This window comes from Ammospiza caudacuta, chromosome 27, assembly GCF_027887145.1.
Source record: "Ammospiza caudacuta isolate bAmmCau1 chromosome 27, bAmmCau1.pri, whole genome shotgun sequence".
NCBI classification, from domain to species: Eukaryota; Metazoa; Chordata; class Aves; order Passeriformes; family Passerellidae; genus Ammospiza; species Ammospiza caudacuta.
Genome location: NC_080619.1, coordinates 4,603,008 through 4,617,449, shown reverse-complemented (window position 1 = coordinate 4,617,449; position 14,442 = coordinate 4,603,008). Strand labels below are relative to the sequence as shown.

The 14,442-nt window shown below is 53.5% G+C and overlaps 1 protein-coding gene across 1 annotated transcript; it reads right to left on the bottom strand.

Annotated features, from left to right (window-relative positions):
- Positions 1–391: 391 nt before the first annotated feature.
- Positions 392–13,864, bottom strand: RAB5C (RAB5C, member RAS oncogene family). Its single transcript, XM_058820506.1, has 6 exons — positions 13,800–13,864; positions 4,636–4,874; positions 3,523–3,674; positions 3,098–3,220; positions 2,279–2,372; positions 392–1,532 (listed from the first exon to the last, which is right to left on the bottom strand). The coding sequence occupies exons 2-6, from the start codon at positions 4,799–4,801 to the stop codon at positions 1,417–1,419; spliced, it is 651 nt and encodes a 216-aa protein (XP_058676489.1). The 5' UTR covers positions 4,802–4,874; positions 13,800–13,864; the 3' UTR covers positions 392–1,416.
- Between the last annotated feature and the right edge of the window lie 578 nt (positions 13,865–14,442).

The window sequence follows — 14,442 nt, the reverse complement described above, 5'->3', positions numbered from 1 at the left end:
TGTTCATGAACTCTGGAGCACCATCCCAAGCCTGTCCCACTGCAGAGCAGAGCTCCCCCACACACTGCTCCCCCACCTCTCCCCATCTTGCATTGTAGTTTCCCCAGAAGCACAGAGCAAGGAATAATTCCCACAATTTCCCTCAAGCTTCCTTGAGCACACTGGAGCCAAGTGAACAGCAGCAGCACTGTGTGCAGGAGCAGCCACACAGCCCAAGCTCAGGAGCCCCATTTCCCCCTCCTCAGGAAGGAAGGAAGGGCCCCATTTCCCTACCAAGGTCTGGGACATACCAGGAGAAGCCCAGCACAGCTCAGCCTCCACCAAGAACTGTTGTGCTCAGGTCCAGTCCCTGCTGCATTAAGAAACATGAACATTGTTGTTATGATAGGTTTATAAAAATTTTGTTTTAATCACACAAAACTGAAGTTTGTGATGAAGACTAAGTCAACAGTTCCTCTTAAATACCAGGATGCATAAGACACTGCATTAGGCACTAGGCAGCAGCCAACATCAGTTAGAGTCTGGCAACAGAAGCCATTTAATACCTCCCTTCATTCTTTGTGGAATTACAGGCTTTTGCAATACATGTCATTCCCACCAACAGGTTACCCAAGGTTTCCCCCACCCCACCTTTGTACATCAGTAAACCTTGTGTATTCCCACCAGAGCAGGGTTAACAATATTAGTGGCATCACAACCATCAAGAAAAGGACAAATTTCTATACAAGATTTTTTTGCAAAAGTTGCAACAGGATTAGTGCATTACGACAGAACCGAGAGAAAAGAAGAGTTGGCATGCTGGAGTCCAACACAAAGAAAGACAACAGGCAGCTCGTTGGATGTACTATATTGACAAGATACTGATTGGTTACATGGAGAAACATACAATACAAAATACAGAAGAAACCAGTTTTGCTTCCCTCTGCCCCACCCCAAATACTCATCATTGATTTGGTCAATAAGTGGCCCAAGAGCCGGAGTTTGTCTCTAATGCTACAGTTTAGTGGTTGTTCTGGGCACATCGTACGGGATCAGCCTCAGCTCTTACAGACAGGGAACCTTAAACACGTCCCAATATCCCTTTGTTTCCCATAGTGAACTACAGTGCTGTGGGACCTGGCTGCTGCTGGCCTCACCTGCGGGACGGCCACGCTGGCTGGGCAGACACCAGCTCCTGCATCCACCACCACCAGGAAGAGGGAAGAGCAGAAGTTCATATATTAAAAAAGTGACTTAAGACTTAGAATTGAATTAGTATTTGTACAGAAAGGTGCAGGTGGAAGAACTCCCTCCAGCCTATGATCAGAAAGGGATGGAGAATCACGGCGGCGCCGGCAGCGGCCGCCCTACGGTAAGTGCGATCGTTAGCGTGGGTTCCAGTCACTCCTCCAAGGGCTCGTGGGCTGCAGCAGCTGCTCAGTTGCTGCAGCACTGGCTTCTGCTGGGCTGGCTGCTCTCCTGAAGGTCCACCACCCGATTCCTGCCCGGGCCACCAGGAGCGTTCTGGGGTTCGTTTTTTGGCAGTTTCTTGGCTAGGAAGGAACAGGGTGTTAGCAGGGTTCTTCAACTGTCACAGACACATCTTATGAAAAATCCTTTGGTTAGGATTTTTTCTCCTGAGAAGCTGAGAAGCCTCAGAAACAAAATGTAAACAATAATTATCTGCTGCTGTGGAATGCAACAGGTGGATCTGTGATTGGTCTCATGTGGTTGTTTCTAATTAATGGCCAATCACAGTCCAGCTGTCTCTGACTCTCTGGTCAGTCACAAGATTTTATTATCACTTCTTTCTATTCCTTGCTAGCCCTCTGTTGAAATCCTTTCTTCTATTCTTTTAGTATGGTTTTAATACATCATTTACTTTTAACATAATATATATAACAAAATAATAAATCAGCCTTCTGAAACATGGAGTCAAGATTCACATCTCTTCCCTCATCCTGGGACCCCTGTGAACACCACCACAGCCAACTTCCTCACACTGTGCATGCCATGCTGGGTGCAGCCTGCTCCAGCAGAGTTTGGGACAGCACAAACATACTTTTGTGCATTTTGCTACTCTTTCCTCAGCTCTGACTGGCATCACACCTGCTCCCATGTCCATCACCACCCCAGACTCAGGGAACCTTTGCAAGGTTTAAAGCCCCACACACTCAGGGAATGACCAATCACACCAGTGTGGCAAACTGCAAGAGCCATCAGCCCTGGGTGACACAGGACCCTCCTGGGCTGCAGTGCTGGCACTCAGAGCTGCCCCAGCCCCACACACAGGCCGTACCTATTGCCATGAAGATTTCATTCACATTCATCGCTGTCTTCGCTGACGTCTCCATGAACAGCAAGCTGTTGTCATCTGCATATGTCTGTGCATCCTACAAACAACCACAGCAGAGTGCTAAAAGCAGCCTGGCAGGAGGCCTGAGCAGACTTTGTGCACTTCACTTGTCAACACACTAACTGCTGGAGAAACACTATGTCCCACCCTGGGCCAGAAATTCCCAAACCTGTCCCTGCTCCCACCTGGCCTGAACGACCCAGGGACATGGTCCAGCAGCAGCCAGTGTCCCCCAGCTGAGCTGGGCACAGCCTGACTGAGCCACACAGCACCTGAAGGGAGTTGGGGCAGCTGGCAGTGTGCCACCCATTGCAAGGGCACCACGAGCAACCCTGTGCAAGGGCTGGGTAAGAACCTCTCCTGAGTGCTTGCTTCAGATGAGGTAAGAGCTGTGAAGAGCAGAGAACGAGCTGGGAGTGATTCCTTGTGTGTCTCATACCCAGAAGATGTTGTTTCACACGCTGCAGACATTCCCACGTGAGTAAGGCAGCAAAGGAGGATGAGGACAGAAGTTTGTGCTCTGTGGGCCTCCTCCTCCTCCTCCACATTCACAAGGACTTTCACCAGCCAGGGCTACATGTGTTGTTACAGAAGCAAGGGCACAGTTCCTGCTCAGTGGCATCCTGCAGTCCTCAGCACAAAACTTCACTTTCATTCTCCTCCAAACCACATTTTATATAGCTGCCACCTCCCTCACTTAAGCAAAAATATTTTAATATTCCTGACCTGCAAGGGTAACAACTTGTCTGGACTCTCACTCACCTGGAAGTCCACAGCTCTCTTGTTAGCAAGGTCTGCCTTGTTTCCTGCTAGTGCAATTACAATATTGGGGCTAGCCTGCCTCTGCAACTCTTTCACCCAGTTCTTGGCTCGTACAAATGTGTCCTGGAAGCAAACAGGAGGCAGCAGTCAGGAAGGGCAGCCATGTAGGAATCCAGAGGGCAGATATGATTAGAGCAAGGCTTTCCTGTGAGAAGAGTCCTGCCTCTGCAGCACTTGGCAGCAGGATCCTTTATCAGCTCCCAGCCTTGGCCGGAGCTGAGGAAGAGGCCGTGAGCAGCTTTTAAGAACTTGGCAGCCCCAGCCAGGTACCTGCAGGGCTGTGAGCAGGACACAGCCCCAAGGAGCAGCCCCTGGCACAGGGAGAAAGCCCTGGCAGCCCCCCAGGCAGCCCTGCCCAGACTCACTGTGTTGGTGATGTCGTAGACCACGATGGCAGCCTGGGCGCCCCGGTAGTACATGGGGGCCAGGCTGTGGTATCGCTCCTGCCCCGCCGTGTCCCAGATCTCAAACTTCACCGTTGTGTCATCCAGACACACTGTCTGTGTGAGGAAGGCAGCTGCAACACAAGGGGGTTTGCCTCAGCTCCAGCAGGGCCCCTCAGAGCAGCTCTGCTGCCACATGGGAGCGAGCTGAGCCCTGGAGAGGCCGGTGCCACTCGTTGTGGCAGCTGTGTCACAACCCAGAACTGTCACACAGTGACAGGAAGGTGGCCCAGAGGGCCCAGGCAGCAGCCAGCCCGTGGAGCATCCACAGTGCTTGTAATTGTGTAATTCCCAGACCCTCCCAGCAGCCTTGACAGGGATCACAGAGTCCAGTTGTGGCAGCACCAAGATCAGACCTGGGGAGCACCAACAACAGCACCAAACTCAGCCCACTCACACCACACAGCCCAGTTTAGGAACTGGTTGTTGTCCCTTGTGTCACACCCAGCAGAGACACAGACTGGGGCAGAGCACAGCCCTCCACAGAGGGGCATTAGGCCCTGCTTGCCATTTAATCACATTTTCAGCTGTGCTTGCTCCCTGCACAGGTGACAGAGGGACAACTCAAGCCTTTTCTCAGGACACCTTCCAGTGCTGCTGCTCAGAGACCCACGTGCCAACCAGCCTTTGGTTGATTGATGACACCTTGCTAATGATTTCAAGCTAATAAACTACTAGACCTGAAAGCACTGTGAAAACAGTTAACAGAATCAGGCTAGAAACAGCCCCAAAATCCCAGGTCATGGTCTGAAAAGATAATTAAGGGCCATAAACCAAGCCAAAGGCCTCAGTTCCAATTAGAAGCTGGAGCTGAGGCACTGGAAACAAAGCCTCAGAGGCAAAGTGTGGGGTTGCCATAGAGTTATTCTCTGCTGTGCTGATCATTAGACCAACAAACTAATTGTGAACCAAGAGTTAAAGCATGAACTGCTTGGCTCTATTTATAGCCAAAAACCCAAACCAAAATAGCCAGTCTTGTTCCTGACACCCCAGCCTGCCCCAGCAAGGTCAGCACCTCCTGGAGCTGGCACTCACCTCCAATTGTGCTCTCCTGGTACTCGTGGAACTGCCCCTTGACGAAGCGCAGGACCAGGCTGGACTTCCCCACCGCTGACTCTCCCAGCAGGACGAGTTTGAACTGGCAGATTTTGTTCCCAGCAGCTGGTCCATTCGGTCGGGCAGCTCCACCTCGACCTGCCATCGTGGTTGGTCTAAGTGCAGGAGTGCCTGGAGTTAAGGATGCTGCAGGTTCTCCACCTGTAGGCAGGTTGCAACTGGAAGAGGAGGTCAGAGTTAGTGACAGGCTCAAGGGACCAGCTGTACCAGATCAGCACAGACTGGTGGTGGTTCCTTCCCACAGAGCAGCTCCTGCCAGGCAGCAGGATCTCAGCCTGCAGAGCCTCCCTGGAAAAGAGGTAATGGTGATAACAAGCTGTCCTCCCCACCAGTGGGCCCTCCAGCACTTCCACCCTGCGTGGATGCTGCACACACCTTGCTGGGGTGAGGCAGGTAAGGAGCACCCAGCACACAAGGGGTGTTACTGGGGCTTTGTCTGCTCAAACAGCAATTACTCAGCTCACAGAGGTACCTGAGCCTGACCTTTAGCTCCCTCCTCCTTCCCTGAGTTCACAAGGAAGCAACTTCACACTATCAATGTTGTCCAGAGCCATCCCAGTGCCACAGTGGCAGCAGGCAGCTCTGCAGGTCATGAGGCACTTGGACAAAAGGAATTTCTAGAGCTGTCTGTTTGTCCTGAGGCACTTACAGCACAACATTCTGCACCTCCCAGAGGGCCCAAGGATGGCCCTGGAGCCAGGGGGGCACTGAGGGGGTGAAAGGCACCTGCCAGCAGCTGCTCTCTGGGCACAGGCTGTCCCCTCAGCAGCTCCCCCTCCCATTCCTGCAGCACACCAGGAATTCCCACACCCACCCCAGTGCCTCACACCTTTATCCCACAGCATTCCAGGTCACCAGGCTGCTGCTCCTCACATGGACTGCTCATGGACAGACAGCATCCCCTGGGATCAGCACTGCCAAGCACTCCCCAGCACCAACCTCCAGAGTGCTGCAGAAGCACAAAACCATGGCAGGAACAGCAGGACAAGCTGATCTGCATCCAGAGTTTCCCACAAGTGAATCCCAAGGCCTCCCTAAGCACTGAGCTCTGCTGCCTGCAGAGAACAGGGATGCTTTCCAAGTACACAGTTACAGATTTAGGCACATTTCCTGTAGCCTTCACAACTCCCACTTCCCTGTGCATGATAAATGCTACAGCTGACTGCATCTGCTGTGGATCACCACTCTCCCTTCTACTCTCCTAAAGCAGGCTGTTTGTGGAAAGAAAATGCCCCAAAAGCCAATTTCTCCTCGTCCTGAGTACCCCTGTGTACATCCTGCATTTTCCCAGCAATTAGATACCCATGAATAAGTTTAAAACAGGTCAAACTGGAGCAGAGTGTCCTGTGAACAAAGCTCAAGCCTCCTCAGCACAGAGAAGAGTTTCAAACAGCTGCTTTCCAGGGCAGGGCCTGTCCAGATGTGACTGCTTGAGGTTATTTTAACTATGGCTCAAGTTTAAACAATCCCACAGCTTGACAGGGAACCTGCAACCATTTCAGAGCTGCTCTGGAGCCTGTGAGTGCCAGCAGCTGGAGAAGCCAGCAGCTCACACAACACAAATCCACTGACCTAGAGACATCTCACCTCAAATGGCTCTGAGCAGGAGGCAGTCACACGCCACCAGTCACCAGAGCTGGCAGGTGGGACAGAAACAGAGCAGTGAAACCCCTGAGTGCTGTGGGATGTTTTAGGAGCCAGAGCTGTGAAACCATTGCTCTGAGTCCCAGTGTTGGGTTAAGCAGTGAAGATATTGTAATTCAGAGCTGGCTCCTTGCAAGTAGCACAGTCAGGACTCCTCTTCCTCTGCTGAGGAAGGGCAAACACTGACAGGATGAGCAAGTTTGATATAAAACAGACCAACAACTCCCTTTGCTGGACAGTGAAGGTGCAGCATGGCTTGCTCTGGCCAGGAGCAGCTTGGTCACCACCAGGTTCAAGAGGCTCAGCAGCAGCTCTGCAGCTCTACCAGCCTCAAGAGGCTTCCACTTTTTAGAGTTTTCCCTCTAAACAGAGCTTGCAAGGGAACAGCTTTGGTTTAACCTTGTATTTATAACTCCCTGGGCAGTCTATCAGCTCCACTGCTGCTCCCAGAGCAACATTGTGCACAAACACTGTGTGAAATCACTGTGTGCCCGAGTTACGGCCTCCTGAAATCTGATAGTGGTCATTCCCAGAGCAAAACAAGGAAATGAGCTTGTTGACATCCTCGAGTCTTAACCTGACCTATATTTCACAGATCTTGATGCATTTTGCCATCTGCTTGTGCTACAGGAGCTCCAACAGAATTAGGTGAGCACATCTGGGTTGAGCTCACTGTGGAGAGCCACTGGTCAGTGCAGAGCTGCTGCAATTATGGAGAACCAGATCATCATCTATGGGTGGTCTGATGCTTGGATACAAGATTATACAAGGTTATATGGCTTCATGTTCACATGAGAAGTTGCCAGATCTTTCAGATATTTGAGTGGAATTTAGAGACCCTAAGTTGTCACTGGTGGCCTTGGCTAAGGACACAGACCTGAGTGAGCAGCTGAGGGTCACAGGAGGATGCAAATAACCAAAAGAAGTTCCCAGCAGTACTGCAGACAGCAAACACACTCCCTGGCAGGACAGGAACTTTCTGCCAAGATGTTTGAGGATTCCAGGCAGGCTGAACTCAGCTCTGCAGAGGCAACAGGCAGATCTTGATGAATTTTGCCATCTGCTTGTGCTACAGGAGCTCCAACAGAATTAGGTGAGCACATCTGGGTTGAGCTCACTGTGGACAGCCACTGGTCAGTGCAAGCAGAGCAGCAGAGCTGGTCCAATCATGGAGAACCAGATCATCATCTAAGGGTGCTTTTGATGGTTATATGGCTTCATGTTCACATGAGAAGTTGCCTTATCTTTCAGATGTTTGAGTGGAATTTAGAGACCCTAACTGGTGGCCTTGGCTAAGGACACAGCCAAGACCTGGATGAGCAGCTGAGGGTCACAGGAGGAAGCAAATTCCCAGCAATGCTGCAGACAGCAAGCACACTCCCTGGCAGGACAGGAACCTTCTACCAATGCCAAGATGTTTGAGGATTCCAGACAGGCAGAACTCAGCTCTGCAGCTGAACTGCATGGCCTGGAGCTGTGCTGGATCAGCCCACACCCACCAGTGACACTGAACTCCCTGCTGTGTGAAGCCATTTCTTCCTGCTCATCCTCCCAACCCTTCCAGCACAGGATTGATTGGGCATTGACCCTCCCTGCTCCCCACAGAACCTCAGCACTGACACTCGAGCCAGGGGTCAGGCAGACCAAAATAACCCAGCAGCACCACACAGACAAGGGAAAGCAGCTGAAACCCCAGCTTGTCTGGCTAATTCAAGCTGTCAAGGCCATGAGAAGGAAGGGGTACTCATGTAATCAAGATTAACAGGCATTAATTTTCCTCCTAGTTTCTATAAACTAGTGAAACCCAGCAGCTGGGAGATCACAACTGCATTTCAACCCATGAAAAGGCTCTTGCTGTTTGTTTACCTGCCCTACCCACCTCCTGCTCACTGAAGCTCACACAGCAGCTCTGCATCCCACAGCAAAAGCTGATTTTTTTATTGTGAACTCTTAGCATAGTTTCTTGTTTGCTTTGAGATCAAAGCCAAGCACCAATTCCTGATGCTGTCCCACAAGTGAGAGCTCCAGGCCTGTCACTTCTGCAGTTTGTGCTCCTCCAAGCCCTCCTCTGCCTGCCAGGGTTTGCTGGAGAGGGCTGGAATATTAAATTCAAGAATCTGAGTGCCCTAAATGAGAAAGCACATGCCATGGCCGCTGCACTCCCTGCCTGCCCAAGTGCAAGAGCATTCTCCATAACTCCCAGGATGATGGGGAATAGCACCAGAGCCCATGTCAAACAAACCTACCCAAGAACACAAATCTCCACGTGGGAATTACTGTCAGATCCTCTGCAGGAAGCTGCTCACTTAAGGTGTCAGAAGTTAGAGAATCTGATATTTTTGCCCTGTGTTCACCCAGTAGCAAAAACTACTCTGAAAGCTGAGGATATTTAGAAACCCAACCCTGAAGCCTCTGGTTACCCAAACTGCTGCTGCTGCCCTCAGCTATGCAAGGAGTTGCTTCACTGGAGATTTGCTGGCTCAGAACCAAAAACTCAAGACAAAAGCCCCAGTGAAGTATTTATCTCGTTAAATAGCTGACAGTGTTACATGAATTCCTTGGCAAAGGAAGCCCTGAAGTTACCCAGTGGTTTTGCTTCACCTCACACTGCCCAGGGCTGCAGATCAGCTTCAGGACATGGATCAGGAGCAATTTGCACAAGCAGGACCTGCAGAAAGAAAGTGTGGGTGCCACCAGAGCCACACACAGAGCACACTAGCACAGCATGGAACATCAACCTAATATTCCAACTCATCAATATGATTAATCAGAAAAAGCCTGGACCCTGCAGGAGGGTTCAGGCTGCAGAGAAAGGAGGAACAGACCCAGCTCTTACAGAGGAGGAGAACCAGGAAACATTTAACCTACAGAGCTCAGTCCCATCAGTCCCAAATCCAACCAGGCTCATGCTTTACCTGCTGGCCTCCAAGAGTGCATGAGTTTCAATACTCCACATTTCCACAGAAAATACTCTGCTTTCCCACAGAAAATGCCCTTCCACAGACAATACTCTCTGCCTTTCCACAGACAATACTCTCTGCCCTTCCACCTTCTCCCTCCCCAAAAATGAGCCCTCAGAGCCCTGCTCAGCAAGGACAGTCTGGGGCTCAGGAATGCCCTGAGCTGGGCCAGTCTCCACTTCAGCTGGCAGGAGCTGCACCAGAGCCCTGAAGTGCAGACTCACAGACCCAAATCAGCTCAGGCAGCACTTTCAGCAGCACTCCCATGGCTGTGACTAACTTATGACAGTGTAACAACTTCTCTGTGCAGTCCCACATCTGAGATTCACAAAGACTTGCACACACTCACTTTAATTAGAGGTAAATAGGATTTCCACTCTAAAGTTGAACTATTCATTCGCCTACAGACCTGAATTAGTACCATCTCCCTCTCATGCTGTTACATCTGTTTCCTGACATTTCCACATCCATGGCCTCTGGAGCAGCCAGCTGTTTTCCAAGGCAGCTTTTCCAAAACAACTCCATCCCCAGAGATTTCAAGGCCACTACCCTGCTGTGACAATCCCTGCAGCACAGACTTGTGTGGAAGAGTTTTACATCACCTCCATCTCCCATTTAGCTGCCCACAGGCTCCCTGTCCCACAGTGGCTCCCTAACCCACTTCCAATTATCCTCAAGGATGGAGAATCCACTCATAGATGCAGCCTGGACTGACTCAAATGCAACAAAAGCATCAAGGTTTTAATTCTTCAGCAAAAGTTGTTGAACTCCTGTTCAGATGGCCTCAACAGCCACAGCTTCACTTGGAGCAGACACTCAGCATGCCTTGGATAGCACCCACTATTCAGTCAGGCAGCAAGAAGGCAACATCAGCAATGCAAAGCAGCAAACTGCCACCTGCACTGCAAAGAATCTGTGACCTTCAGAATATCTTTCCCAGACTGCACAAAGATCTCCTGCCTCAAGCAGCTCCTTATTTGGAGTGCTACCAAACCAAAGCAAACATGAAAACCAGTGTTTTCTTATCTGTTTGTGCAGAGTTGCTCCAGCAGCTCGTCCCTGTGCTCCAGGGGAGGACAGCACTCCCCCCAGAGCTCAGATGGATTTTGTACCTCCTCAGTTCTGTCACATCCAGGAAGGTTTCCTGTTTCTGGCCACTGTCTAAGTGTTTTCAGTGTAATTCTGACAACTTCTCAGGACTTGCATAAGAGGCTGCAAACTTCATACCCCAAGGGAAGAAAACAGCTGACTCCAACATTTCTACATTCTATCCTCTTTTAAGTCTGCTGACAGGAATACTCTGGGCTACACCCACTTCATTAGAAGCGTTCCCATTTCATTTCCTGTGTCTGAATGCACTTGGATTCCCTCCCCTCCCTCCTCAGGGAGATGCCACAACCACCATGCAGAACTGTGAAGGAGTTTGGATGCAGAGCTGAGACTGGCAGGGCCCAGAGGAACCCTGGAGCTGATCCCTGTTGAGATGTAAAAGGGCTTTGCTGGGATGGAGATATCCCACATCCCAGCACAACAATTTGGCCAAGCACACACACACATATCGCCAAACAGTTCCTCTACACACTGCCCAACTGTCCAGTTGGCTGGGAAATCCAAAAATTGGTGAAATCTCAGAACAACTACACCAACACATCACTGGTTTCACAGGAAAGCAAAATAATCTACCAATGCCAAACTAGATAAATGTTTTATCTCACTATATTCATATCCACATGCTAAGCCAGCCTTTCCCTCCTGCTCTCCAGTAACTCAACCCCTCTCCAGGAGTCCATCTCACCTTGCCTGGGTTGCTCCATCACCTGAAGAGGCATTAAAGAGCTTACAGAGACCCCTCACTGCCTGCACAACCTGCAATCAAATGTCAGCTAAACCAGCCAGAGCATCTTGGCAGAGAAGGCCACCCCAGAAGCAGATTTTTGATCTGAAGGTATTGACTGTTGCAGCAAATTTCTGTGACTCATGAGGGGTCTGAGGTGATTTCAACACTGAGACCCAGCTATGACCCCAAACATTCCTGTCCTTCAGCTCCCAGATCCAGCCAGGCTCGTGCTTTACCTGCTTGCCTCACTCCAGGAATGCACCTACAGCTACAACCCTGAATTCTCAGCCCTTTTCAGACACAGTTCTTTCACCTCATTACCCAGGTGAGCTGAAAAGAAATCTAAAATGCTTTCAGAGCCAAGGCAGAGTGGACATTCAGTATTTGCAGGAAGCACCCTCAGACTGCATGGCAAGCCAAGACAATGGGCTGAGCTGGCTGTCCAAGGCTCAGAGGGGGCTCAGCAGCCCCAGCAGAGCACAGGCCCAGGGTGAGGCTGCAAACAGGGCAGCTCAAGTGTGCTGACCCTCTGCACAAAAAGCTAAGAATAGCAGATGCAAGTTGTTCCACAGCAGCCTTAAAATAGTCCCTCTCCATGTTCTCCTCCCCAGCCTCCCTGCAGGGCTGCAAACAGCCAAGGTCAGAAGAGCTCCAGCAGCCACATCCCAGCTAAAGCTCAGAGCTGGGCTGGGGTCACAGCTGGCCTGGGCTCCTGCAGCTCCCACACCACCCCCAGCAGCTCTGAGCACCACCAGCAATAGGATCTGAGCAGTTTCCCCAGGATTTAGCAGGGCAGACCTGTTGCTCACACTGCTGGTGCAACCCCAGCAGGATCCAGCTCACACAGCAGGGTCTGTGCCGCTGTGACAGAGCTCCAAACACAGCCTTGATGGAGATTCCCTTACAGACAAGCCACAAAATGTCCTGTGGGCCTTTCAGGGCCCTCCAGCTCCATGGGTTTCCCTTCAGAAAGGCCCTGGAGTGGCACAGGGCTGGGTTTGGCAGCCTCAGTGACCCAGGACAGGCTCCGTGGAGAATTTGCACCAACCAAGTCACCCCCTTCACTTTAGCAGCTCCAAAATGTCCTTGCAGCCTTTGGGGGCCTTTCAGGACCCTCTGACCCCATGGCTTTCCCTTCACAGGAGCCCTGGAGGGGCACAGGGCGGTGCTGGGACCAGCACTGACCCAGGACAGGCTCCGTGGAGAATTTCCACCAACCAAGTCACCTCCCTCACTCCAGCAGCTCCAAAATGTTCTTGCAGCCTGTGGGGGCTTTCAGGACCCTTCAGCCCCATGGGTTTCCCTTCACAAGGGCCCTTAAGGGGCACAGGGCTGGGCTTGGCAGCATTTACAGCAAACCAAGGCACCTCCTTCGGTTTAGCAGCTCCAAAATGTCGTTGCAGCCTGTGGGGGCCTTTCAAGGCCCTCCAGCTCCATGGGTTTCCCTTCACAGGAGCCCTGGAGTGGCACAGGGCTGTGTTTGGCAGCCTCAGTGACCCAGGACAGGCTCCGTGGAGAATTTGCACCAACCAAGTCACCTCCCTCACTCCAGCAGCTCCAAAATGTCCTTGCAGCCTGTGGGGCCTTTCAGGACCCTTCAGCCCCATGGGTTTCCCTTCACAAGGACCCTGGAGGGGCACAGGGCTGGGCTTGGCAGCATTTACAGCAAACCAAGGCACCTCCTTCAGTTTAGCAGCTCCAAAGTGTCCGTGCAGCCTGTGGGGGCTTTCAGGACCCTCCAGGCCCATGGGTTTCCCTTCATAAGAGCCCTTAAGGGGCACAGGGCTGGGCTTGGCAGCATTTACAGCAAACCAAGGCACCTCCTTCAGTTTAGCAGCTCCAAAGTGTCCGTGCAGCCCGTGGGGCCTTTCAGGACCCTCCAGGCCCATGGGTTTCCCTTCATAAGGGCCCTGGAGGAGCACAGGGCTGGGTTTGGTACCCAGGACAGGCTCCCCTGGAGCATTTGCACAAACCAAGCACCTCCCTCGCCTCAGTTCACGGAGCCTCCCAGCGCCTGCCGCTTCCATTGCCCCCTCAGAGGCTGAGCAGCTACCAAACTCAATCCCACCATAAAACCCACTCCGTGCCGGCACCACGCCTCACCCAACCCCATTCAGCTCCCGCTCAGCCACGGCTGTGCCACACGGGAACCGGGACACAGCTCCCCGGTACCGGCTGCCGCTGCTCGGTCCCGCTGTGCCGGGAGCCGCTCCCGCTCACGGGAGGAGCCCGAGCCGAGCGCCCAGAGCGCCGCCGGGACGCCTGCCCCGAGCCGGGCACGGTACCCTGGGCTGCCCGGGCTCCCGTTAGCGCTCAGCACCCCCCGGTACCGCCAGGCCGGAGCCGCCGCCGCCCCGCCTCGCCCCGCACCAGGGCCCCGCTAGGCCGGCGCACGGCGAGGCTTCCCGGCCGCCCTGAGCCCCCGCCCCGCCGGCGGCGCCGCCCGTCCGCTCCAGCCCCGGCATCGCCCCGCCCGGCACAGCGGCGCCACCGAGTCTCAGCTCCGCTCCCGCCACGGAGCCCCCGAAGCAGCGGGGCGCGGTTGCCGCCCTCGGCCGGGGGAGATCCCGGGGAACGCGTCCGCAGCCTCGGGCCGGGCTCGGTCGCCTCGGGGCGCAAGGCGCGGGCGCGGCCGCACTCACCGCCCGCAGCGCCGCTCCCGCCGGTGCGTCTCGCAGGCCCCGGCCTCTACTTCCGCCTTTTCCCGTTCCGCTTCCGGGACCGACCACCCCTTCCGCCCCCACTCTGTGGCCATAGGCAGGCACAGCTGTCAATCACTCGCTCTCGCCCCGCCCTCGCCCCGCCCCTCAGGTGAGCTATGCGCGATGTCGCTCCCGCGGGGCCTGCTGGGAGTTGTAGTCCGGGAGAGTCCCGGTGAGGCCGACCCCGTGGGGAATTCGGGGGCGGTCCGGACAGGTCGGGGCCGCGGCGGACGAAGACTGAGCGCAGCCGGAGCTGGAAAAATAAAGCCTTTATTTCTCGGTGTTGCGGGGAGCGTGGGAGAGGTGGGGCGGAACAACGCGAACTACAGCCGCGGAGGGGCGGCAGAGGCCGTGACCCCCGGGCAAACCGGAGACCCCACCGGAGACCCGTACACCTCCCCGCCACATCCCACAGCCCCGAGAGACCTGGGGCTGTATAAAAGGCCCCGAGGGCCAAGAGTATAAAACCGTATCAAAATCCCTGCGTGTGTCCGGAGCGCGGCGTCCCGGGGGGCTCCGGGGGCACCGAAACCGGGCAGGCTCACCCGGAGCGGAGAGCTCCGGTAATCCCCGGGGGCATAGA

Excerpts from the sequence above, each read along its gene's own strand:
- RAB5C (XM_058820506.1), bottom strand. The coding sequence starts at position 4,801 with ATGGCAGGTCGAGGTGGAGCTGCCCGACCGAATGGACCAGCTGCTGGG. Across the intron at positions 3,221-3,522 it reads TCTACGACATCACCAACACA|GACACATTTGTACGAGCCAA; the intron begins GTGAGTCTGGGC and ends GTTTGCTTCCAG. Across the intron at positions 1,533-2,278 it reads TGAAATCTTCATGGCAATAG|CCAAGAAACTGCCAAAAAAC; the intron begins GTACGGCCTGTG and ends GTTCCTTCCTAG.